Source organism: Myotis lucifugus, unplaced genomic scaffold (assembly GCF_000147115.1).
Source record: "Myotis lucifugus unplaced genomic scaffold, Myoluc2.0 scaffold_125, whole genome shotgun sequence".
NCBI lineage: Eukaryota > Metazoa > Chordata > Mammalia > Chiroptera > Vespertilionidae > Myotis > Myotis lucifugus.
Genome location: NW_005871173.1, coordinates 1,600,783 through 1,627,641, shown reverse-complemented (window position 1 = coordinate 1,627,641; position 26,859 = coordinate 1,600,783). Strand labels below are relative to the sequence as shown.

Below are 26,859 nucleotides of genomic sequence, written 5' to 3'. Positions count from 1 at the left end.
CAGGGACAGACATTGGCAAACTCTTCAGCCCAGTGAGGGCAGGGACAATGGCCCGTGGGAGAACTTTAGAAGCTGTGGGAGCCTGAGGAGGTTGATGGAACTCACGGATAGAGAGATGGTCCACACACGCAGAGCACACGACCAAGTGGCAGAATCGAATCTGCACTGCTGCTGCCTGCGCCTTGTAAGCAAAAAGCTCCAGCATTTCCAATACCAGGTACAGGAAGCAGGCCGCACACGGGTGCACTGACTTGTGGGGATTTCTACAGCACCTGCCACAGGTCATAGAGGTGGCCATACAAAGACTACAGAGACCTGAAGGTCTCACCAATGCCTCGGGCAGAAGGAGCTGGGAGCCTGCACAAACTAGATGATGCCGGGGAAATAACATGGTGATGTAGAAAGCAGGTGCCCTGTGAATTCTGAGTCTTTGGAACCTTAGTGCTGAAAACCCCCTTTTTACCTCTGACAAAGGCAGGATGTTTACCAGGTAACAGACATCTGATGCCCTTCCTGTCCAAAGCCGGCCCACCCAGGAAGAAGGGCTTCATTGGGAAACACTGGGGCTCCCCCGGGGGCCTCTCTGAGGCTCAGCTTGACAGGATGCATCTCGGGAACCACCTCCCCGTGAGGCTCGAGGCTCTGGGACCCGAGAGGAGGCGGCAGCGCTAGGTGGTTCCACCACCCACTGCCACGGAGGCTGAGGGCATCTGGGCATAACCCGTCTCCGTGGTGACTGACTCCTTTCCCAACCCGCCAGCAATGCACCGAGGCCAAGCTCAGGAGAAGCTGAGCCTGAGGTGCCCAGGGCTGTGGATCCGTTCCCGGAGCCTCCGAGCTCACCGGGACCTCTACCCCGCGAGGAGGAGTGTGTCTTCAGCACTCTTTCCCGGGGGAGAAATGAGAACAAAGTAAGTTCTGGGAGAACAGCAAGTGTCTTTAAGAACCGGGGCCGGTAACGGTGGAATGCTCATGTGGCAAGCTGCTTTAGACAGACACGACCTCCTGTCCCGTGTGCAGCCCCCACTCCACTCCCCCCACATCGCAGGCGCCAGCTGGGCCGGCGGGGAAATAGCCTCCCTCCCAGCCAAACACTGGCTTCCCCTGGGGGAGCCTCTGGAGCGTGGGTTCCCTGGGACACGGGTTAGGGCGCTTGACCCAAAGGTCACAATAAGCACGTGCTTCCCACCCGCCCCAAGGTCACGCTCCATGACAGACGCCCAGGCTGCTCCGGGAGGCGTGAGCCAGCCTGATTGTAAATAATGAAAAAAACTGTAAAATCAAGTCAAGGCATCTGTTTCTATCCAGAAAATACGCCCTTTTGTCTTTCTCATCTTATTCCTGGGGAAGTGAACGATTTGGGGTCCAGCAAGAGCTTCTGCTCAGCAGCTCGGCGCCTCCATGTGGACCAACTCGTTCAATCACTTATTCCCTCCTCAGAGGGTACTGAGCACCCCCCCCCACCCCCACCAGGTGAAACCAGGCGCTGACATCTTTCTCCTTTAACCAAAAACCACATTCTGGAGAGTGACGACACGCCAGGCGGCTGCCCGGGAAGGTGGCTGTCTCCCGCACTCCTACTCACCCTGCAGCGCCCCGGGAAACAGGAGGCTTCCGGTATGAGACGCCTCACAGTGCAGCGCCTTCCTGCTCTTTGCCACTACAGCGCCCACTCGTGTCCCTCGCGGCCAGGCAGCCTGCAACCCCAATTCCTTTACAATTAAAGGGCAAAACCTGTGTTCAAGTAACATCCTGGGTTTCAACTTAAAAAGAGAAACACCGGGAAATGCTGCAGCTAAGGTTGCCTCGCCCACACCGCGCATAATGTGAATTCAAAGTTTACATCTCCATCTCTTCCAAGGGCCAGCCTCGCCCCGTGAGCACACGGGAGTGGGGGCTCTGCCCCTCACCCCTCCCACCACACCCCATGGCATGGGCCCGGGAGCACCAGCTGGAGGGGCCACTGGGATGTGCAGGGGGAGTCTTTGGGACAGGGTGGGGTGGCACTGGACGGAGGGAGAGGGCTCGGGCACGTGCACGTGGTGGTGCCTGCTGGCCTCCTGCCTGCTGCTCACTCCTGGGCTCTCACTCCGCAGGCAGCGCCGATGTTTGCCTCCTCCTGCTGATGCCACCCTTCGATCCCAGTCTCTTTGGCTGCCTCCGCCTACACACCAGGTAGCCAGGGAGAAGCAAGCTCTTCCCAGGCCCAGACACCACCCAGGTGGCTGCTGGGAGACACCAGGAGGCTTGGTGGCAAGGAGGGAGCCGACCTGCGGAGCACAGGCAGCTGGTCCCAGAAAAGAAGGTTGGGAACCCCTACTAACGTCCCAGAATGGCTCCTGGGGACGCACAGACAGCAACAATAAGAGGAACTGAGCTAAAATCTCAAGAAGACCCAAAACAAGAAGCCGAAAGAAAATCTGTTTTCCCCTCTGCGGTCCAATGAGACTCTGTGGGGAATGAATGATGGTAGTCAGAGCGTCAGGGAAACTGCGTCAGCTTGGGACTGAGGATTCCTTTGAAGTAAAAGGAGGGCAGTGAGGACGGAGATGATGTTTAAGCGATGCTGTTCGTGCTTCAGAGCATGCACGCAGCACACTAATTCCCAGTGGGATCCAAAGCCCCCTCTTTGATAATAAATGCTTTATTGTCCTGAAGTACAATTCATCTTAATATAATCCACCTCCATGCACACCTTCACTAAAAGCAATAATAGCAACACAAAAAGGAAAATGAATGACGAATAATTTCAACAATTGTGATTTTGGTAAACCGAAGTCGCCAGTGTAAGGATTCAGCATTTTGTAGGTGCAAAATGATGATTTTTTCCGTTCTCCAAGCTTCGCCCACTATTATAAAATCCTCACAAGGCAGTTTATCATGGCCCCAAGAGCTCATTGAGCAATGAGTTCATTTGCACAGAAGAGCTTAAAATGGCCCGACTTTTAAATTAAAATTTGCAAACTTTGTATAACAATAATTAGTTTTAATTAACTCAGATTGCCCTGAATTTTTCTCATGCTTTTACTTAAAAAAACGCAGTGGTTTGTGAGGTCTTTCATTAATCACACTTGCTGTGCTCTGTCATCCAGGCAAATATTACTCTTCACCAGTCATCGAGACAAAATGAAAATACAACCAATTAAAGAAAATAATAGAAACAGATGGACTATTCGGCAAGAGGAAAAAAAATAACTTTGAGTTGACTACATGCGAAAGCTAGTCAATTCCAAAACTATACCATTCACAAAGAGACCACCCTAATTATTAGGTGCTACTGACATAAACGTTAACCTACATTTCTGAAGATAACTGGGATCGACATTTCTTTATTGTTACATTACTCTTGTGTCAAAGAAATTCAAGGCGGCAGCTTGAATGTCATTGTCAAAGCTTGCAGAGAACTAAATTCCATCATAGCATAAATACCATGCCAGGAAAATGTAAATTTCAGAAATCTCCCAGGTCCACTGAACCTGCGGTCACAGCCAATCAGTGATGTTCTTGACAAGGCAATATCTCTGATGATAAATAGAGAGAAGTAAATACCATAGTAAATGTTTCTTAATAGCAGGCTGCCACGATTTGATTCAATTATCTTGCGCTAAACACCCTCAGAGTCTGCAAGGATACGCAGAGGCCCAGGAATATGGCAGGCAATTTCAGGGTCGGAACATGCTGCAGGCAACCTCCATGGTAACTGCCACCTCGGGGAGGAAGAGGCCTTCTCAGAAGCGGGGAGCAGGGAGATGGCTGAGCCCCCATTCTCCTTGTCTGGCCGGGCTATGCCTGTGACAGAGGCACGCGCTTAGCCCACAGAAAGAGGGCGTCATCGGGGTCTCTGATAAAACCTACAAGGTCAATGGTAAAAGGGATCTACAGCCAGAGTTTCGATTCTGCCAGAGCTGATTCCTGCCACAGCTGGGAGGACCACCCAGACGCCACACTTAATTACAACCAGGGGCACGTGACAGACACCACTGTATTTCAGACACGTAGAGAACGTTAATCAAGTCAAGTTTAAGTTCCAAACGCTTACAAACTTCTTGGAGTTGGAGTTCTATTCAAGCCTAGAAAAAAACTTAAAAAAAGTACACAAGATTTCTATGCTGTAGGAGAAAGAAAACTTGAGTAACACCCCCTTTCAGGAAGTGCCATTGTGCTGTGGGATTTTAAAAGGTCAAATAGAATATTCAGCCCTGAGGAGGAATGAGGTACTGGCTCATGCTACCACACTGATGAACCCAGAAAACATTAAGCTAAATGAAAGAAGCCATCCCGGCCGGTGTAGCTCAGTGGCTGAGTCTCAACCCACGAACCAGAAGGTCACTGGTTCGGTTCCGGGTCAGGGCACATGCCTGGGTTGCAAACTGGATCCCCAGTAGGCAGCCGATCAATGATTCTCTCATCATGGATGTTTCTCTCTCCCTCCACTCTCCCTTCCTCTCTGAAATCAATAATATATATATTAGATATATAATATATATACTTAAAAGAAAAAAAGAAGCCAGACACAAAAGACTATATGGTGTGGTTCCATATCCACATATGAAATATCCAGATTAGGCGCATCCACAGGAACAGACAGGAGAGTAGTGGTTGTCAGAGCCCCGGGGGCTGGGGGGATTCGGGGTGACTGCTGCTGAGTACCGAGTTTCTTTTTGAGGTGATGAAATGTTCTGGAATTAGAGAGCGGTGATGGTTTCGCACCTTTGTGAATATACTAAAACCCATTGAATTATACACTTTAATGAATGTAATGGCATGTGAATTATCCTCAGGTGGTTTTATATATATATATATTTTATTGATTTTTTACAGAGAGGAAGGGAGAGGGATAGAGAGTTAGAAACATCGATGAAAGAGAAATATTGATCAGCTGCCTCCTGCACGCCCCCCACTGGGAATGTGCCCGCAACCAAGGTACATGCCCTTGACTGGAATCGAACCCGGGACCCTTCAGTCCACAGGCCGACGCTCTATCCACTGAGCCAAACTGGTTAGGGCCTCAGGTGTTTTTTTAAAGATAAGAATGTTAGTGTAGATTTTACAGGAGAGAAATGAAAGTTACAGTGAAACTCCACCACCAGTGGATTCCAAAGGACCAAGTGACAATGTATGGTCACGTTACCTCAAGGTTAATGAAAGTCTGTGTGAATGATATTAAAAAGGCACTCAAACAAAGATAGTAAAACTACTACTAAACTCCTGACCTTTCCCTGAACAGAGAAAACCCCACGTGATCACGAGGCCGCGGTTTCTGCTAGCGCCCCAGCCCCCGATGGGAACCCGGATAAGACTGGGCCTTCACCGATCTAGTTACGCCTGAATCTGTTTCACTGCAGAGAACATCATCATTGGATTTTACTCTCAGTGTGTTAATACTGAACTTTTAAAAGAAAAAAAAAAAGTGGTTAAAATCCAGACATGTTCCCCTACGCGAAGGGAAAAACAAGAAGACAACTGTTCTCGCCCTCTCTACAATCACCACGACCTTGTCCAAGTGACGAGCAACTTCATGTGCCTTGGTTTATCCAGCTGTGAAAGTCACCATGACCTTGTCCACATGCCTTGGTTTACCCAGCTGTGAAAGTCAAATGATAATAACACCTCCGGCCCGCCAGGGTGGTGTAGGGGTAATTCGTGGTTTTAAGGCTCGCTGTGATCTTTAGGTTTGACACAGCCTGCTATTATTACGAAGCCTTAACTAACTCTCTGCAGGGCAGTCAAGACCTGGTTCTATTTAAAGGGGCCAGGAGATTTGTCACAAAACGGAAAGCCCCCTCCATTGCTGTTTTCCCTTCACAAACTATTTTAAGAAATACACATCCCTACAGCCATTAAAGTGTTGCTTTAATCATATTAAATAATTAAACTTGAGAGAAAGGAAAAATGCTTAACTGTCTTGCCCAATCCTTCATTTTAAGAGTTAAGGAAATAGAAGCTCGAGGAACTTGTTCAAGGTCAAGCACGAGGCCCGGAATCCAGGTCGCCTTCCCCCAGATCCACGGACGTTCATTACGTCAAACTCAGCAAACAGAACTCGAACACCCATCTCATGTCAGCGCTGCCCTACGCTGGTGATGCAGAAATTACTGCTCTTTTTTAGTTGTCGTTTGGGTTTGCCGGCCACAATACCCCGCGCCATGGCCACTGATCAGCCATGAAAGCTGCAGAGCAGCACGGATGAGGGACGTGAGCTGGGCTCCGTGTTCTCCCAGGACACAGCCAGACGCCAGGGCTGGGTCTATGGTTTCAGCCCAGCAGCGTCAGGGGCCACCCAGCGTCCCCACAGGCGTGCAAGTCCCAGCACAATTCCCTTGCGGCCAGAGTAATAAAGAAGGGATCTGGGAAGCTCCAAGGATTCTTTTAACCCCCCTCCACCCCCAGTCCCCTCTCAGGAACATCACCTTAACATCCAGTTAAGAGACGCCTAACAACCTTCCCTCCATTCAGTTGGTATTTGAGTGACTTGCCTGCAATTCGCCAAGAGCTGTGTCAGCTGCTGTGTCTTATGCACCTTTGTATTCCTCAAGTCCTTGCTTTTCAAGGGATTTTCAACCTAGTAGATCAATTATGACAAACACACAGAGTGATACTCCCAGGCACTGAGTCTTAACTTCCGTATCCGGTACACAAACAAAAGGTTTGAATTCAAAAGAGGAAGAACTCATGATCACCCCAAGGTGACATGCAGGCAGCCCTACTTCTGGAATGCAGTCCTAACGGAGAGGTACGGAAATTGAGTTTATAGGTTCCGTGAAGACTTCTATTCCCAGAGATCTAAGCAAATTATAAAATTTCTACTTGCACCTCATCTTTTAAACACGCCTGACACCTCTTAATCGTCTCCTCCTCCTCCGCAGTGAACACATGTTGACCTGTTGAAGATCAGAGACCATCCACACGGAGCTGGCTGGGGCTCACCTGACCCCAGGTATTTACAGGTCATAGGTATTAAGCTTATGAAACCTAGGCCTCTTAGCAACATCGCCAGCCCCCTTTTCTTCCTCAGTCTTTTTTATAAAATAACCGTAATTTTGCCAATACTATCATGCAAAGATGCCCAAACTTCTCAGAAGCGTGATGTGCCAATTTGTCAACTAAACATGAGTCGGAATTAGATCCACAATAGCCAGAACTGGAAAGGCGAGTGTAGAGAAGTTGAGAATAACATGTCTTTCTGTTTAGACGCTTCCCTGGGAATTCCAGGTTCCGGAGGGAGCCCGCTGGGAGACTTTAGAAGGAAGGGCGTTCTGTAAACTGTGCCACGTGATCCAGTGTCACCCGCCCTCCAGGGGCAGCCGTCAGGGCTCCTTGAGGAAGACACAAAATAATTTCACTAACAATTTCCAATGTCTCTTTCCAAATACTAGTACGTCTGTTTGCCCAGAGCTACTGACAAGTAACAAAATTGGGTCATTTGAACTTTGTCATCTTCTCCCATAACATGTGAAAGACCTTAATGGCCCAAAAGCAAAACAGGGATAACAGATCAAAGGCTTTATGTGGGAATGGACACTTTATAAATACCTAATCAGAGCTGAGCCCTGTAGGATCAGATATAAATGTATAAGATGCCACAAATCATAACTGAAAGGTCTGAGATGAGAGCAATTGATTTGCTGTACTAGTGTTTTAAACATGATTGATTTCTCCTATAAACAAACATGTTTTGGCCTTACACTTAGTGGAAATCTTTAGAATAGGCGATTTGTCATTCAGATCCCCTCTCTTTCCCTTTATGTTGTTAATTTTGATGGATTTTTGCATAAGCCTTTTAAAAACCATTTTGGAAGCAGGTGGAATATTCATTATACAGATAGGAGCTTAACACGGTGTTCCAGAACGAACTCCTGGTCCCCCGCAGAGCTGCCCCCGGACAGCCTCCCCTTGTAGAAGGCAACTCCATCCTCCGGCTGCTCAGCCAAACCAGGGAGCCGTCCTTGCCTCCTGTCTCCTCACACCCACACTGACCTCTGAGCAAGTCCTGAAGCGCTGCCTCCACCGAGAGCAAAGCCAGCATCGCCTCTCGCCCGGATCCTCGCTGCAAACGCCTGTCCCACCCCTGGCCTCCTGCAGTCTCTTCTCAACGGCGATGCTTTCAAAACACTGGTCAGCTCCTGCCACTGCTCGGCTCAATGCACGGGAGGGTCCTGCTTGTCCTCAGAGGAAACATCAGACTTTTCACCTCTAAAGCCCTCCCTACTCGTCCCTCACCGGTCCTCTCAGGTCTCCTCTCCAGGCACCTGGGCCATTTGCTGAGCCTTAAACTTGCCACTTACGTCTCTGTCTCAGGGCACTTGTCACAGTGCCCTCTGCCTGGAAAGCTTTGCTTCCAGGTGTCCACATGGCCCATCCTCACCTCCTTCGCTGCCTCATCCTCACTGGCAACCACTGGTGCCCCTTCCACAGCGGCAACCTGCACGTCTCTACTCTGTGTGACCTAGTGGTCCCTCCACGCCAAATCATCATTGCCCCTGGCAGGTTGCAAAGTCACACGTGAGAAACAGATCCATTCAAAGTGCAAGATAGGCCAATGGATTTCAACAGAACCAAGAAAAGTCCACCAATCATGGTTCGGATTCCACATTGCAGATAACCGTGAAGGGATGAGCACTTGTTGAGTTCTGGTATAATATTAAAAAAGAATAAAACATGCCCTAACCGGTTTGGCTCAGTGGATAGAGCGTCAGCCTGCAGATTCAAGGTCCTGGGTTCGATTACGTTCAAGGGCATGTACCTTGGTTGCGGGCACATCCCCAGTGGGGAGTGTGCAGGAGGCAACTGATCTATGTTTCTCTCTCATCAATGTTTCTAACTCTCTATCCCTCTCCCTTCCTCTCTGTAAAAAATCAATAAAATATATTAAATTAAAATAAAAAGAAGAAAACAACCTGAAAGGGTAATTAAAATACTCATAGCATCCACAGAAATAGTCCTATCTTTTTTTCCTTTGAGGTAACAGGCTATAAAGTTTCCTTTTTCCAACAGCTGTCACAGCTCCATAGAACAGCCACTTTGCAGGGACCCCGCTCACTCTGCACGCACAGCAGACTACATTTGACCTAGTCGTCCTACACCAAGCATGTCAAACTCAAAGGCTAACACGGGCCAAATAAACGAGGCATGCGGCCCGCGGGCCACAAGTTTGACATGCTTGTCCTACATTCTCAAATGGCTATTAAAAGTGGCATATCCAATAGAAATTTCATACAGTGTTGTTCTTCAGCAAAATTCTGGCAAGTCTTACCTGAAAGATGTATTTGCATTTAATGGAGGAGAGACAATAGAGGACTAGCTTTTCCTCACAGTGCTGGCAAAGTTGATTCATCAGCTTCTCCCTCAGCTCCCACATTCCACGTCTTCTTTGCTACAGGGTGTCTCTCGCCACCAGCTGCCCCTCCCACAGGCCACCAGGGCCTGCTACCCCTACAGGTGACCTGTGAGGACCACACTGTTAGCAGATATGGCTTCACGGTGCTGAGGAGCACTTGGATTTGATAGGGCACCTGTAGTCATTCCTTCTTTCCCCCAAAACATTTACCTGAGGATTTATTTTACAAGTACTTCTGGTCATGAAAAACGGCAAGGCTTTAAGTCCCAAAGGGATGAGGCTACCGTGGAGTAGTAGAGCTGACACGCAGGGGCACAGTCTCTTCCTGGGAGCACCTCGCCACACTTCAGTGGACATGAAACGGCCACACCAACCCTCTGTATTTTGATTCCCATTTTCCCTCACACACAAGCCAGGTGACCTCTGCTTCCAGCCGGGGTCCCAGGTCGAGCCCCCGCCACAGGCGTCCCGATCTATCCCCTGTGCACCTGCAGCTGAGGTCAAATGCTCTGGCTCTGACTTGTCTCTTCCAGAAACTTCTCTCAGATTCTCACAGCTCCCTGCTGGCCCCTGTTGCTCTAAATCAACAGGAAAATCAGTGGAATGCTACCTCCAGGCTGGATCTTTTCTTCTTTGCATTGGAAAGTATTGTTTGCAAATCATGAATTATTATTTACAAGCGTTTCACTGTTCCCACTCACTATAAACATCGAGAAAATGGTGTCTACTTCACCTTCATGTGCCTGCAACATTTAACAACATGCAATTGTGTGCTTTGTTAAATTAATCAAGTGAATAAATCAATGAATGAGAATGAGAAAAAGGAAACCAAATGCCCCAACAATGCTGAATTTTATTAAGGGACTTGGGGTCCAAGGATCGTCATTCCCTCCACTGCAAACAGAAGACATGCTCATGTCCATGGATGAGAGTGAAAACTCTAAGAAACTCAGAATTCTGAGGCCCAAGTTCTCTGTGTTCTGGTAAAACTAGTATTTCCCAATCGGATTTTTAAAAAGGTTTTTAAATACAGCAGCCATCTTTAGGAACTCTAATTATGGTTTTACATCTGGGCCTCTGGGGTGTCAGCCAGACAGACCCAGTCAGAGCAGCTCTATGCTCAAGCAGCGCATTCTCTGGGCTCCGTGTTGTTAGTCATCCTACACCCGGCGATGGGCGGCAAAATGCCCTCGCTCTCATAAACAGGAAATAAGGGGGTTGGCCACATCAGAGCCGGCTCTATAATTCTTCCCCTGGTGCAAAGGTGTATAATGGACACATACATTCGCAGCAGCAGTTCATTCCAAAGAGCAAATTTGCATCTAAGTGGCTTCTGGTAGCTGGAGACTCCACACTACTCATACCTCAATTTGGAAAGGGAGTGATTCAAAGTGGGGCGAGGGATTAAAAAAAGAACCCCAGGCTGCAATTACCCTCCTCATCTGGTAAGCATCTGCTGAGTTGATGGTGTCTAAATGGCAGAAGGAACATAGAGGCCTTTTCTAGTTTGTCTCCTGTTAAATAAATCCCCGCCCTTAACAATGCAGGATTAATAGCTGTTGATAGATGGAAAATACATTAATGCCACAGCAAGTTCAGTGCTTACATAAAGACTTTGTTCAGGAACTGCATGCCCGATGAAACTCTTAAAAGCTGCTGGAATTTTTCAAACGATGGCATATATTAGAGAAGGGATTTTCCTACTTAAATCACAAAAACATCATTAATAGGAACCCAGTATAAACAGGGCTGGCGCGGCCAATCCCTTCAATGGTGGCTTTGTTGGCTTAAAAATAACACCGGGCTCTTGGGGGAATTCCAGTGGTAAAATTAATTCTCTCTATAAAAAGTCTTTACAGATGATATTTCCGCTCAAGTCAAAGACAGCCCATGGACATTTCCTCTCTTTCTACGGTGGATCACGAAGACAGAAATTCAAACCCCGGACCATGAGAATCAAAGGGCCATTCATGTCCAAGGAAACAAAGGAACCTAATATTGAACTCTCGTCAATTCCCTATGTATTTCTTGTCTGTTCCGCTCTTCACAGAGCATCATGGGAGTATCACTGCAAAGCCACTTTTCACAGAGCATCATGGGAGTATCATAGCAAAGCCACTCTTCACAGAGCATCATGGGAGTATCATTGCAAAGCCACTCTTCACAGTGCATCATGGGAGCATCACAGCAAAGCCGGTGACTGCTGGAAGGTCTTTGCTCCTCCGTGCCCTCACCATGCCAATGGGACAGTGTGTCCTGATGAACAAGATGTGAGCTAATAAGTCAAGTGGCTGCCTCCCGAGCACACACAGGAGGGCAGTACTAGAAGTTGGGGCAAATAACTCCTGATTCAGAGAATAGCAACACATAAGCGCAACAGCTGTGCTTTACCGAAAACTTGACACACATCATCTCATTTAATCCTCACAGCCTTGGCACAGACAAGTTCAGAAAATGCTCCGGTTCAGGCCAGTGCGAGTGAGCGCTGGTTAACATCAAATGGGGCTCAATTCCAGGGGCCACCTGAAGAACTGTCCCAGGAGGGGACAGGCTGCTGGGGTGCACTCACCCACGCTCAGACCTCTTTGCTTGAGGGCTGCCCCCAAAGTCGCACAACCTGGAAAGGTCAAGCCAGGACCCAAACCCAGGTCGGACTGCCTGCTCGTCACCACACCCCCCTTCTTGGTGTCAACAGGCCTCTCATGTAATCGAGGTATTAGGCACAAATGAAAGACTCACCCTTATTTCTCTGTTTATCTTTCATTTTCCATCTACCCACTCCCTGACTTCCCTTTCCCCTAACCTTCAAAATGGACAGACTTCCCTCCGAGATGTTCACTCACCGGTATTTCACTTCCTTCACGAGCTATGCAACTGCTTCAGAAAGAAAGCAAGCCATCCCGTGTGTGCGGAGGGTTGGGGGAAGCAGTCGCCGTGGCTGCCTGGTTTCCGCCCAAGCCCATCGCCACGGACCAGGAGGGGCCAGACAGTCTCCGCCGGGCAGGAGGGGCGGCGTGCGCTCTGGGGAGGATGAGTCACCCCACAGAGCACACAGTCTGGCCGGGAACCCAGAGCGGTCAGCGGCTCTGCCCGGGCTGTGGGGAAGCCCTACCCAGGGAGGGAGGGAGGGACGCGAGGATGCGGCACCGCAGCTGCATGGGGACCTGCGGGAAGAGCAGCGTGGACCAGCACCGCCACGCTCACGCTCGGAGCAGCGAAGCCGTGTGCACCCACAGACACGCGCTCCTCAGGCAAGTCATCAAGGTTGAGAACATCAGGATGGCTCCCGAGGATGAGTCATGCCATCCTACCTATCTGCTTTATTCTGCTGCCTTGGGGGGAAGACAACAAGCTTAATGGACTGACTTGATCCTTACTATTTAAAAAAGGGTAAATTGACTGGTTTTGCTGCTCTCTATAGAAACTCATTCCTGCAAGCACCAGTGCAATGATGGCAGTAAATCTTTATGATGATAAAACACATAGAGAAATAACAGGCAGGGAATGCATCCCTCGAGAATAATGAGTCCAGAGAGGGGGCATGCGTGCGTGCTACGGGGGACACGGGGCCTATCACGCAGCCGGGGAAGCTGAAGGACGGCCCTCACGGAGCCAAGCAATGAATTAGTTCCGGCATAATTTCTGTCTATGACACTCGCTTGTATACGCCCATAGTTGGCATTGAAATTGGAGTGAAGCCTCGAGAGGAGCAGAAAGCACTGTATACCCCACTGAATCCCAAATCTCACAATCTGACTTTTTTATTCCAAAACTGGCCTAATGAACTTGCTTTATAACTAATGCTAGCCTAACAACGTCTCGTTTGTGGTTTTCATGCATTTTTGGTAACCATGCAGCGATTTCAATGGGAAATCCTCTGTCGTTGTTATCAAGTCTAAAAATCACATCCTGTGCCTCCTGGATGAAGACGCTCGGTCGCTCCGGGAGCACAGCGGGAGCCGCGGTCTGCAGGGTCAGCTGCAGCCCCTCATTCGCTGACTGCGCTGTGTGAGACCTGCATGAGGACAAGCTCAGAAGTGCAAACCTTCCCACGACTGCCTCGTATGGAAATTTTACCTTTAGAAAAATAAACTGGCAAACAGTGTGTCACTTTTAGGCCTAAACAAACTTTTTGGTTCATGGCCTCCATGACAGGCGTGCAGTTTACTGAGAAAGTAGTACTTAACAAAAGAGGTAAAGAACTGAACTGCATGGACTCTTCTAAGGACCCAATAGATCGCCGCGAAATGTTTTTGCCTTTGATTCAGCTGAATAGAAAAATCAACCTTGGCATTTCTGTTGGCTTTTGTCTGCCTCCATCACAAAGCAATTACCATGCCAAGTGTCACGCGTGACTGGTAAACGATGCTGCAATTTTAAAGAATGCTACTTTGTGCAAAATTACACTCTATTTTCATGACAAGTGTTATGATTACTAACATACATGGAATTTTGACCAAATCTACTTGGTTGGCATTTGTGTTCTTTTCCTAATACCATGAGAAAACACTTTTTGAACAGCTTAAATAATCTAAGTTTGCAGCAAAAGAACAGCCTACAAAGTTTAGCTGTGGAAACCGGCGGTTAAGACGGAGGAGAGGCCAATGCTCACCATTGGCCGTGTTCTTTTTGAAGTTGTCCAGGAACTCCTCCAGAAGCTGGGACTGGTTAGGAGGGGGGAGCAGGCCCTTCTGGTCCCTGGAGAAGAGGTCACTGTCCGACCAGGAAGTGCACAGGGTTCCCTTGGTGCCTGGCGGCCGGGCGATCAGCGTGAGCCCCACGCTCTTCTCAGAGAACAGGGCCTCCATCTGCTTCAGGTCAAGGTCGGACACAGCTTCCCCATTCAAGGTCATGATCTCGTTGCCCTTCCTCAGCCCTGGGAGGACGGGGAAACAGAGGAAGAGGAGAGAGAGAGAGAGATTACTCAGAGGAAAGATTTCAAGATGAAAGGAAGCTGCAAACACGGGCTGTTGTTCAGTTGCTACCTTCAAAGAAAGTGCCAAAATGTATTTGGATGCCACTGATAACAAACGCCCGCTCTCTCGCGGCTGGGATCAGACAGAGTAGTTTGAAAGGGAAATGATCTGAGAGCCATTCAAATGAACTGTCCTCCTTATTTCTCTGCTGTGAAGTGCCCTGGGAAATGACACTTGTTTTATCTGTGTCTGCCTGCCTGTCTGGCTCTCACATTTTCCTCTGTGTGATACGCATGTATGTGCTCTCTGTGTATGTACAGGGTGTCTGTCCCCCAACAATGTATACACCAGGGGTCCTCAAACTTTTTAAACAGGGGGCCAGTTCACTGTCCCTCAGACCGTTGGAGGGCCGGACTATAGTTTAAAAAAAAACTATGAACAAATTCCTACGCACACTGCACATATCTTATTTTGAAGTAAAAAAACAAAACGGGAACAAATACAATATTTGTATTTGCATGTGGCCCGCGGGTCATAGTTTGAGGACCCCTGGTATACACGGTTTAACAGCTGATTCTATGACATTTTCAAAATGAAGGGTATTTTAGTAAACACTGCCAAAGTGTACACACACATATGCATATGTATTTGCAATGAAACTATTAAGTGTACTTTCTTTAAAATTCTAGGGAAAACCACTTTCTGGCACAACTGGAAGAAGGAACCTGCACTGTGGAGACTGCACTGCACGGGTCTGAGTGGGCGGGAAGGTGCCGCACGGACCTTCTCCATACGCCAGGCCGCCGGGGAGGACGTCGCTGATGAAGATCCGGCTGAGATGCTGGTGCTCATCCACCTGGGCGGTCACGGCAAACCCTGCGGACAAACGCGAAAGGGAAACACGAGCCTCAGCTCATCTCTCCGATCAACTTCCCAGCTCAGCAGCGTCTTCTCCAGCGTCTATTCTTACAAGCACAGTGTGCAGAGAGGGTCTAAGTCACAACTATTTTGAAAGCACAAATAGCTGGCGGGATCAGAAAAAGAGGACCATGTCAGATCTCAAGGTTTAATGAACACAAATACAAGCTTATTGAAAACAGGGGCCATCCATACACGCATGTTCACAGAAGCGTGACTGACACCAGGCAAACAGCCAAAGCAACCCACCTGTCCATCCACAGATGAATGGATACACTGCGGTATGTCCATGCCATGGAACATGACTCACACTTTCAAAAGGAAGGACATTCTGATACATGCTATAACATGGACACACCTGGAGGACATTATACTGTGTGAAAACAAGCCAGGCTCAAAGGAACAAATAACTGTTGGAGGTACCCAAAGTGGTCAAATGTGTAGAGACAGAAAGTATGAGGGGGGCTGCCAGGGGCTGGGGGAGGAAGAAGGGGAGTTACTCTTTAATCGGTACAGAGTTCTGGTTCTGCAAGATGAAAACAGTCCTGCAGATGGATGGTGGTGATGGTTGCACAACAATGTGAATGGACACTGAACTGCCATTGTTAACCATTCCAAAAAATGATTAAGATGGCAAACGTTATGTGTATTTCACCACAATTTTAATTTTTTAATGTTAAGAACAAAAACTACTCTTATTGAAACAAGCCAAATTCAGTTCAATGAAAAAAATACTTGTTAAGAAATAACTGTATATACTAGTATATCAGGCTAGGCATCTTAAGGAGATAGGAAAATACTGGATGAATAGAGTGCTGGCCCTCAATGTGATAAGAAACAAAGACCAAATCATAAAAAGGAAATTTTAACGTAATAAACAGTGAGTAGAATTTGATCAGCTTGAGTCATTTTAAGAAAGATGGGTATATTAATAATACATTTAACAAAATAAGAAATAGTCTTTCTATTGATGATTAACTAATTATTGAGTTCCTATGATAAAAGACAGAACGAAAGACAGAAATGAACTTTATACATGAGCATAGTCTATAGAGAGCTCAAAACCAGCTTAAATACAGATAAACAGAAATGCAAGAATTACACATTTCAAAGTGATTTGGGGAGTATTGACCCTGAGTTGTTAAACTGAGGCTAAAGCAATCAAACAGGCTTCTTCAGGAAACTTAGGCCTTCCGTTAGTTCTTGAAGGACAGGTCTGATTTACACCCCTAGGGAGGGATGAGGAGGGGGCAGGAAGGGTTGCACTCCGGGCGGGTGAAAGTGAGCTGGGAGCAAGACGCTGGGATGAAAAGAGCTGTCACATGATCCTGAGCTGATCAGTCTAGAACAGCACCTGGCACACAAATTCATTAACGTGCTATCGCCACCATTTCCAATTTCTCATCAACTTTCCCATTTAGTCCTTTCAATTACTTTGGCCTCTTACCCTAGTATCAATGCCTACCTTTTTAGTCTGCTAATATAAATAAAAATGAAGAAGATAAAGCAAATTCAGAAACTACTATCATAATTTCTGAAAATGAAAATTTAAGGGAAAAAAATTAGGTCTTAAGGTACCATGGCAAACTAGGACAGAATAGTAAGGGCGTCGCTATGCTCACCGAAGTCAGACACACTCCCCGTCTTCGTGAGCTGCACGTCATACACATTCAGTGGAAAGACTTCTATTTCGTCATAAACCTACGAAAGGTGCAAACAACAAGGCCAGGGATCTGATGTCACGGAATCTTGGAAATGGATCTCAACTGTTTCCGAACTAGATGCCAAATTTAAACAGGAACCACTCCCCCCCCCCCCCCTCCAAACTACTGATTTTTTAAATTAGGAGGCCATGGATGTGGCTCCGACTTCTGGTCCTACGGCTGACTCCCGCCCACCTGTTCTTGCAGGTATTCATAGGGGGCGGGAATGCAGTACTCGATGTTTTCATCCACCAGCTTTCGAAGCTGCAGGCCATAGTGGCTGGGTTCCACCTGCCTCATCTGGAAGGAAAAGGACAGTCACTCAGGTTGTAAATATTCTTTCTAAATTCATCCCTGCTCATTAGAAATCCAAGTGGAAATGTCTAAAAAATGAAATGCCATATGGAAGTTGCTGAGTTTAAACCATATATAAGAGCTTGAATTTAAAAATGGCAAGACAGACAATTATTTTCAAAGTTTTCTCTAAATGATACTGTTTACCACTAAAAGCAAGAGATTTTTAAAAATATATTTTATTGATTTTTTACAGAGAGGAAGGGAGAGGGATAGAGAGAAACATCGATGAGAGAGAAACATCGATCAGCTGCCTTCTGCACACCCCCAACTGGGGATGTGCCCGCAACCAAGGTACATGCCCTTGACTGGAATTGAACCCTGGACCCTTGAGTCCACAGGCCGACGCTCTATCTACTGAGCCAAACCGCTTAGGTCAAGAGATTTATTTTTAAGAGGTTCTAGTCCCAAATATCTGACAATAGAATATACAAGGGTGGGCAAAAGTAGGGCTACAGTTGTGAGTACATGAAATATAGGGCTTAATCTTATTTGCTAATTGTTATATTATATATTTATACTACAACTATAAACCTACTTTTGCCCAGCTCTGCATCGTACTATTTCAGCACATGCTATCTCTTTACATATTGGTTGTACCTAACTTTCAGGTGTTTCCCACTACTAAAGCAGAGCAATTTGTGAAATGTGAAAAATCTCATATTCTACAGACTTCAGAATTAGGAATTTCCTACTCTAAAATTTTTTTAAAAGGAAAACATGTACCCACATACATGTAGCATCACTGCTATAAAACAACATTGTTGACTGACTAAAAAAACCTTACATAATGGAGGAAAAGGAAATCCATATTCATGAGTAACATATGTAAATGTCTGGTATACTAAGGCTTAAATCAAAGTGACAAGGGAGGTCTGAAATTAAGGATCATCTACATCTATTAAGTGTGCATGGTAAAGAGTTACCAAGCTCTACATGCCTTTTTTATCTTTTCATATAGTTGATTGTACTTTCTCTGAAAACTTAAAAATATTTAAGCTCTCCTCTGCCACCTGGTGGTCTAAAAACATCTAACCTGATGGTGCTGAGTCTGTTTTTGACTCAGTGACTGATCATACGCTACCTTTTCAGAAATAAAGCCCAATTTGAATAATGAATAAAACATCTCATAACAGTCTGCATGACACCACTGCAAATGGAAGTTACTTGTTTAATCCAGTGAAACTTGGTAAAACTACTTAGGATCAAATCAAACTACTTCCAAGATTAGGGCACCATCTCCAAGTAACTTAAATAACAACAGCCTTCAGATGTACTTTCTACAGAAAGGGACTTAGAGAATCTCAGTGAATAGCTCAGGTTCTTCATGAAGATGAGGGGCCCTGCCCTAGCAATCCTGACTTCTGAAAGATGGACACGGAGAATGCTCATAAATGCGTCCATTAATAAGTTGCTATTTCCCTGGTGTAGAAAGTGAGGCCTGAAAACCACACAGACTCAGAAGGCATAGGGATGCGACATTAATGATTCTTTTTCTTCAGAATTACATCTCTGCAGCGGAACCCATTACCTTGCATGCCAACGTCAAAATGTCTTCCACCCTGTGGTCCGGCTTGATCACCACGGTAACGCCTTGACTGTCCTGGAAGTGAATGTAGGTCTGGACTTCCCATGGGTGGTCGCGGGGAGCACCATCCACTGCTGAGCTGCACATGTGCAGAAGTTCATCGACCTGTTTTCAGATTCCAAAAGGAAATGCAGACCGACTTGATTTTTTTAAAATGAGGGAAACTACTGAAATCATATCCCCTTCATTTACGGCATTATTTTATCATAAACCTTCCACAGTCCTTCCACCTCTGGCTTCTCTTGAGCCTCTGGGGCTGTCAGACAAGCTGTTTTTCCTTCTTCGTTTAACCCACATGGAACTGTTGCCCAGGGAGGCCGAGTGGAAGTCAACTGACTCCTTGGCCCGTGTTCTGGCCACTACGCGCTCTGCCTCTTAACTGCCTCTAAGCCATGATCCTCGTGAATTTTTCTACACTCTCATCCACGGCCACAGATGCCCGCCTGCATCCTACCCCTGAGCTGCACTTAAGCCAAGCACACTTTCCTTCTCCCTAATTTCTACTCGTTTCTAAAAATCAGCCCTTCATCCTGGGGAACGTTTTTTCTGTCCTTCAGCTGTTCCACATCTGCATATCCTTTTAGAAATCATCCCCCAACATCGGCCTTTTCGGAACAAGCTGTTTCTAAATTTCGTCATCACAGTCATTCAATGACCTCATGCTAACCTGCACTTCCAACGTTTTATAAAGAAAATTAGTGAACATTTAGCAAGTAAATCAGAAATGCTTTCCTCTGACCAGGTTACGTGGGTCTGGTGTGAAGCAGAGACCTGACTCTGCAGCCACAAACGCCGAACCAGCACGCGGTGATCGGGACAGGGCACTCCCCTTGCTGGGCCTGTGTCCTACTTCATGGAAGCAGGTGTTATTCATATAGTTGCATAAGGTTATTAACTAACAATACAAATGTGTGAGCAAAGGAGACCATCTGTGTGAAAACACCTTATACAGCAGGAACCTTACATACGGATTCAATACTACACAGAACTCTATATCCTCATCACACATTCAAGTTCTTATCGATGGATGATTTTACTTTGAACTCCATGCATTAAAAAAAAAGTCAAAGATCCTCCTATGTAGTAGTTAAAAACAAAAATAGATATATTAAAGAAATTTTAAAAAAACAGGTTCAGGCAAGCAAGGGAAGACCTATCTTTCTGTGCCGTCGTTTTTATTTTTATTTATTTATTTATTTACTTTAAAGATTTTTATTGATTTCAGAGAAGAAGGGAAAGAGAGAGAGAGAAACATCAATGATGAGAGAGAATCACTGATCAGCTGCCTCCTGCACACCCCCCACTGGGGATTGAGCCCACAACCCAGGCATCGGACCCTTGACCGGAATCGAACCCGGGACCTTTTCAGTCCACAGGCCGACACTCTATTCACTGAGCCAAACCGGCAAGGGTTGTGCCGTTGTTTTTAAATGTGCTGATCATCGCTGAGAGGCATTTCTGGACCTGCCATGGATCTGCCACTTTCTGTACATTTTCCCGGACAGATGATGACAGCCCAGGATCAATATGAACCTCACGTGGCAAACCGAAAGGAAAAAAGAGACAGAGGAGCAGATGCCGGGAGCCAAGGGCAGGAGAAGCAGCACGGACACCACGCTCTCCTGAAGGGTCCCTATCTCACAGGACCGCGTCCTCTCCTCTGGGAAAACCTCCCAGGTCCTTCTTGTCATCTGAGCAGTGAGCTGTGGCTTCAACCAGGTGAGGCAGCAACGGCAGGTACTGCTTAAAGGCGCAGACCCAACCTCGCAGACCAGGCTTATGCAGAATCCAACCAAATCCCCAGCAGGGGTCACTGTGGAGTTAGAAACCACACTACGGAGATCAGAGTCCCGATTCCTGCCGCAAAGCATTTCATCTGGCACTTTGGGGACAGAACAGGAAAAATGTGACTGAGGACAGACAGGTGGGAGAGGACATGAGAAATGCAAACCCACAACTACCTCTCCTGGCCCCACCCCCCGCTGTCCATCAGAGAGGCCGGCACACAGGGTGGATGCAATCAGCGTTGACCTGCTGTCAGTCACTCACGATTCAGAGCCCTCTAACAGGTGAGGAAAATGAGGCTGGGAAAACTCTAGAACCTTGCCCAAGCGCACACAGGAGCTACGACTGTGGGATTGTGGGGATCTGAGCCTGAGAACCTGGCTTGAGTGTGTGCTCACCACCACAACACTAGACGGAAATATCAGCTCGGCAGTCACCTCCCCACAGAAAGGATGCCACCTGCCTGCCCCGGTTCCTTTCTGTTATACAGGACACACGCCCGCCATTCACTCCCCACCCAGGAGTGAAGCCATGTTTGCCTCCGGATTCTTGTTCAGGACCATGTCCCACAGCTGCATTGCTGACACCATTTATAGCCTTCACCCTCGTTTCAAATGCTACCCATCCCCTCCCCCAAGGCCACGCAGTTCGATGAGCTTCTGGCCTGTGTCCCTGGCCACAGCTGCTCGGGCGCCCCCAGGTGCTAGGATGACTGACATAACAGCAGAGCCTCCGGTCTCCTTCCGCCCTAACACAGTCCGTCCTGCACCCAGGACACACCCAACACGTGGGTGCTGACTTGGGAACACCCACAACTTCGGTCATACGTAGGCTTGCAAGGTAAAAGCTGTCCATTTCCCGTATCTTATTCAAATCTGTTTCTACAGTGTCAACTTCTTAATCTTCCCTAAAAAGTCAAGAGGAGAAATTAACAGATTATTGCCAGGGACAAGTCCTGGACAAGAGAACAGTGTGCAGGGAGATGCAGAGAGGGGAGGGAGGACAAGAGAAATACGCATTTTATACTCAATTAATCAGGGCTCTGTGCCCACAGCAGCTCTAAGGAATCTCCTCCTGAGTCCACCCTCGACCTAAGGTGGAGTGGACGGCAGAAGAGAAGGCGCCCAACAAGGCCAAGAGGGACTCAGACCCGCTCAAGAGACACCTCCATGAAAACTTATAATTTTTTCTGTGTATAACACACAGACACACACACACACACACATCCCAGAGTGTATGCAATTACAGAGGTAAAACCTGCTTATGCAAGGGAAGCATCGAGAATGTGCAGCTGATTCATTCATTTGAACCAGAAAAAGAAAAGGCTATTTGATTTAAGCTCTCCTAGGCTGTGACAAGTTTTGCCCATTTGGACAGAAAACTGATTGATTCCCTCAAGGGACAATGCTATCCAGGCTGGGAATACACACCCTTTATTTTCAACCAGCCGGAGAAAACATTCTCCCACATTCTTTAAAAGGAACAGGAGCTGTTGAAGAGCAGCGCCTCTAAAGGAGCCATCTGGAAAACCCTCCTCCCGGTTTAATCCTTACCCGCACCCCCCCACCCCCGCTCCCCAGGCGCATGATTGGCTCCCTGTGTCAAGACTGGTGCAAACCCAGCCTGCCTCCTCCTCTCCCTCTCCCTCCTCCTCAGAATTAACTTCCAATTAGCCCATTCCAGGTTCCAGCTCCCGCAGAAGACAGACGGAGACGGTGAAAATATAACAGACAACCTGGGTCAAATCCCAGCCTTGTCTGGGCTGGTGATCTGTCTCCGGGCTTCAGTGTCTTCCCCTTTAAAGGATGCTAAAATGTCAGCCTCGTGGGAGGTGGGTGGCTGGTGTGAGGAACGGCATTTGAAGGTACATCGACTGTACCTCTTTTTTTAAAAAAATGTTTTCATTGATTTTAGAGAGAGAGGAAGGGAGAGGGATAGAGAGACAGAAACATCAATGAGAGAGAAACTTCACTGACTGGCTGCCTCCTGCATGCCCCTTACCGGGAATCAAACCAGCAACCTCAGCATGTGCCCTGTCCGGGAATCGAACCGGTGACCTCTGGGTTCCTGGTTGATGCTCAACCAACTGAGCCACACAGGCAAGGCCGAAGGGTCCAACCTTGTGAAAGAACTTTTTAAAGTCCAGTCTGGGTGATGGCATTACATTGAAAGAGATTTTACCACCGTGATTCTGTGATGATCACTATGAAGACCTGGGTGACAGCCTCCCTGGGAACCGCGGTGAGCACTGAAGCTCAGACCACCCACCGTGCGGTCCAGCTCTGGCCGGCCGGCCACGAACCCGGAGCCACACGGCTGACCCGCCCTCTGGCTCTGCATACGAGCTGGTTAAGGTTGACAAACCACTCAGCTCCCCTGGTAGGGCAGCTCCCACGAAAGCATTTACTGTGCTCATTCCAGGGATGGGCCGGGAAGCTCACGTCTGCTCAGCGAGCCTGGAGGAGGGGAACGGAAGCTCCGTGTGTTCTCACAGCAGATGCTCCCGGATCAAATGGCCCGTAATTACCACTTGGATCACTGAAGGGAAGTGAGTAGCAAATCAGAGCCTGCCTGTCACAAATGGGCCCGCCACCACGGCTGCTGATAAAGGGACGTCCGTTAGCAAGTGAGATTGGGGGAGGGGGGCGGGGAGGAGGAGGAGGAGGCCTCACAGCTCTGGGTGTTCTCAACAGCAGCAAAACGTCACAGGAGAAAGTGTTCACTTCCTTCTTGGGCTGATGCCCAAACATCAGCTAATATGAAGGAAAACCACCAATGTCTGTTTTTTTCTTTCTTTCTCTTTTTCTATCTATCTATCTATCTATCTATCTATCTATCTATCTTCTCTTTCTTTTCTTTCTTTCCTTCCTTCCACCCTTCCATCCATCTGTATATATATGTATGTATTGTAGGGTTCCATACTAATATTCTACTTAAACAAATACTAGGTTATAGTTCAGAGTACATGGTTTCGTTCATATTTTCCACTTTAAAAACCCACAGTAGCATTCCCCCCCGTTTGGAGCTAATGACTAATGTGACAATACTTCATTCACTCGATGCCACAGACCGTTGGGACGCCCGGAGCCAATTTTCCAGGAGCGCCCAGGCCCAGGGCTCGGTGTCTGCCGTGCAACTCCCGGACTGGCTGCCCGTCCTGAGCCTCGTGGGGGACTGTTGTCCCCATCTCCATAACAAACTCCTCCCTGCAAACCCTGAGGCTCACTATTACTCATCAGGAAGCACCTATAAGGTTTCACTTGGGGCTGGCCAGGCCGGCCCCTAAAAAAGGCTCAACTAGGACAGACTGGCTTGACTCCAACCTTAACAGATTTCTCGTCAGGGTGACTCACCGCTGAACTGTGACACGGGGCACCACCGAGAGTGGAATATCTAAAAACGCCACGGCCCCTCCTCCCACCGCTCAGGAATGACTGCCTTTCTGTGTTACACTAACGAGCACAATATGCTGACTGTATACAAATAGCTGGTTTGGGAACGTTATAAACATCCTCCAAGAGTGGCTAGCGGAGGAAAACTCCTGAGGTGTAATATTCATTATTCAACCAGCTGCAGGCAGATTTCTAAGTCCCAGGGATCTGTAAGAACAAATGCCCTTAATTCAATCTGCAACTCGATTAAACCTGGTTATCGGAGTCTGCAGTACCGAAGCATAAATACGCCATGAAAACAGCCCTCTAAGTCAGAGGAATTTCTTCAGCGTCCCTATACCAGAAGCAATGCTTGGTTAAAATAAATGGGGGTAGCTGTTTAAATACATATGCTTTATAGAACAGATGCAATAATACTTCCCTCTTGCCCATTAGAGCACCGTGGGACTGGCCAACGAAATCACAAGAAGGTTTTTTGGTAATCTGAGCCCAATTTAAACAATTGGTTCTAATCATTAATGGCTATGTTGGCAAAATTTATTTTTAGGTCCAACATAAGTCCTGCTCATAGAAAGTGCTTTGATGATTCAACTTCCTAACATTCACAAACCTGTTATGCATCATCAAATAAATAGCTCTATAAAAGTCAGAAAATAAAGCTCCATAAAATGTGACCCTTGCTCCCACATGATATGGAAAGCAGAGTCAGAGTAATAACCTGTCAAACATCAAAACAAGACCCTCTTCGGACGTCATCTCGCACACTTTCCCTGTTCCCTTAGGTCAGTGGTAGGCAAACCGTGGCTCGCGAGCCACATGCAGCTCTTTGGCCCCTTGAGTGTGGCTCTTCCACAAAATACCACGTGCTGGCGCGCACGTACAGTGCAATTGAAACTTCGTGGCCCATGCGCAGAAGTCGGTTTTCGGAAAGGAGATAGATGAAACAAGTATACAAGATGAGTGTGGATGGGAGAGTTGGAAGGGGTCGACCTCAGCAAACGTACCTCAATCAGATTGAGGACGTTTTTAGCAAAGGCCGGCTTAGGAGTCCCCTAATTAAGTTAATAACAATGTACCTACCTATATAGTTTAAGTTTAAAAAATTTGGCTCTCAAAAGAAATTTCAATCGTTGTACTGTTGCTATTTGGCTCTGTTGACTAATGAGTTCTCCGAACACTGCCTTAGGTCATTACAGGATAACTCATCTGTCCGAGTCTCGGGAGAAACAGGAATCCTAAAACATGTCAGTCAGCAGCATGAAGCTCAGGTCGTGCACCGTGCTGTGTTAGGAAACGCTTCAGCGATGAGCTCTCAGAATGTCCTGAAAACAATTCACTGCACGTGGCTGCATCTCAACACTAAGTGCTCAGGCTATTTGTTACTTGATAAGATGTGCAAACAGCCGCCCTTCCTCAAGGAAATTCAGTGGCAGCAACAGGCCAGTGTGTCAGGGCTTTGGATGCAGGATGGCCAAGTCCCGGCCCCGCGGCTGCTGGTGAACAGGGGGAAGGAAGCCCCTAACGTGCCCGGGCCTCAGGCTCCTTGTCTGAGAAATGTAATGGCAAAGGGCCTACTTCATCCCGTCACAAGGAAGCCAAGTGTCTGGCACGAGCCATTGAATGTAGCTGCAGTTACTCTGATCACTAATCATACACATATATTTTAATGTGGAATATAAAGGAAACATAAATAGTAGTACGAAAGGCAATGAAAGTGGGGGTTCTTTTCTGATTCTTCTTCTTGTGTTACCAAGCACCCCAGGAGTGAGCAAGGGGCGCCAAAGGGAAAGTGAGCAACTTGTGTGTTTCATTTGGGGGAAAGTCCAGGCTAAGGCTGCATTCCTTTGAACCAACTCTGATCCCATTGTTAACGGACAGTGAGCTTTTATGATTTGCAGCCATGAGGGTGGACCCAGGATCTGCAGCAATGTGTGTGTGTGTGTGTGTGTGTGTGGTGATGGGGGGGGGGGGGGGGGAGACCCAGGATTTGCAGCGGTGTGTATGTGTAGCGGGGGGATGACTCAGGATTTGCAGCGGTGTGTGTGTGAAGGGGGGGGGCAGGATGTCCCGCAAGGCCTGTGGTCGCTAGGAGCGGAGGCACTTGCCTGCGTTAGGGAGGGCCTCTTCTCCTTGCCTCTTCTTGCCAGAGTGTCCAGTCCTTTCAGAGAAGAAAACAGGCCCTTCTTGCTTCTCCCTCGCTGGGTCAGCGAGAGCGTCCGCTTGCGGAAAGCCGAGTCGTCTCGAGAACACACCTGATTCAGAAGAGTTTAGAGCCTTGAGGGTGGTATCGGGGTGACGGAACCAAGCCCGGCCTGGCGGCGCCCGCTGCCTGCTCTACAGGCTCTGACCGCCCCTTCGGAAGCTGCGGGTGGCTGGCGTGGCCGATGGGCGCCCACCACAGAGCATCACCTACTGGTTAGACGGCCCTGACCACCTTCGGGTCTCTCCACGGGGGCAGCAGGGGGCAGACCCCACGGGCCCCTCCCCAGGCTGAGCGAGGACACACAGACACCACCCACAGGCGCGGCTTCAGGAAGCCCCGGAATGTAACCTTCAACCAGCCCTTTAATTCACCCCAGTGCGGCCAACCCCGGGCGCCCGCCCTCCTGACCGTCCGGGAGGGACAGAGGAAAGGCAGATGCGGATGTGAACGCTCAGCGACCGTCTCCCAGGACCTGGGTCCCGGGAGCAGCAGCGGAGCCAGGAGGCCGCCCACCCTCCACCCCCAGCGCTCGCCCCGGGGCCCTGCTCGGTCACTGGGCGAGGTCCCAGCGGAGCTGAGGGCCAGGAGCCGGGAAGGGGGAGCGTCCTCCGTCCCCCGGGCACTCACCAGCGCGTGGAAAGAGGAGACGGACAGGATGCCCAG

General features: G+C 48.1%; 1 protein-coding gene across 1 annotated transcript in view; it reads right to left on the bottom strand.

Moving 5' to 3' along the window:
- TIAM2 (T cell lymphoma invasion and metastasis 2) overlaps positions 1-26,859 on the bottom strand; it is a 97,933-nt gene that overhangs the window by 32,621 nt on the left and 38,453 nt on the right. Inside the window, 7 exon segments of the mRNA XM_023758219.1 lie at positions 13,950-14,213; positions 15,037-15,129; positions 16,794-16,872; positions 17,070-17,174; positions 18,760-18,921; positions 26,099-26,245; positions 26,824-26,859. Of these exon segments, the coding sequence (XP_023613987.1) occupies positions 13,950-14,213; positions 15,037-15,129; positions 16,794-16,872; positions 17,070-17,174; positions 18,760-18,921; positions 26,099-26,245; positions 26,824-26,859 (886 nt within the window).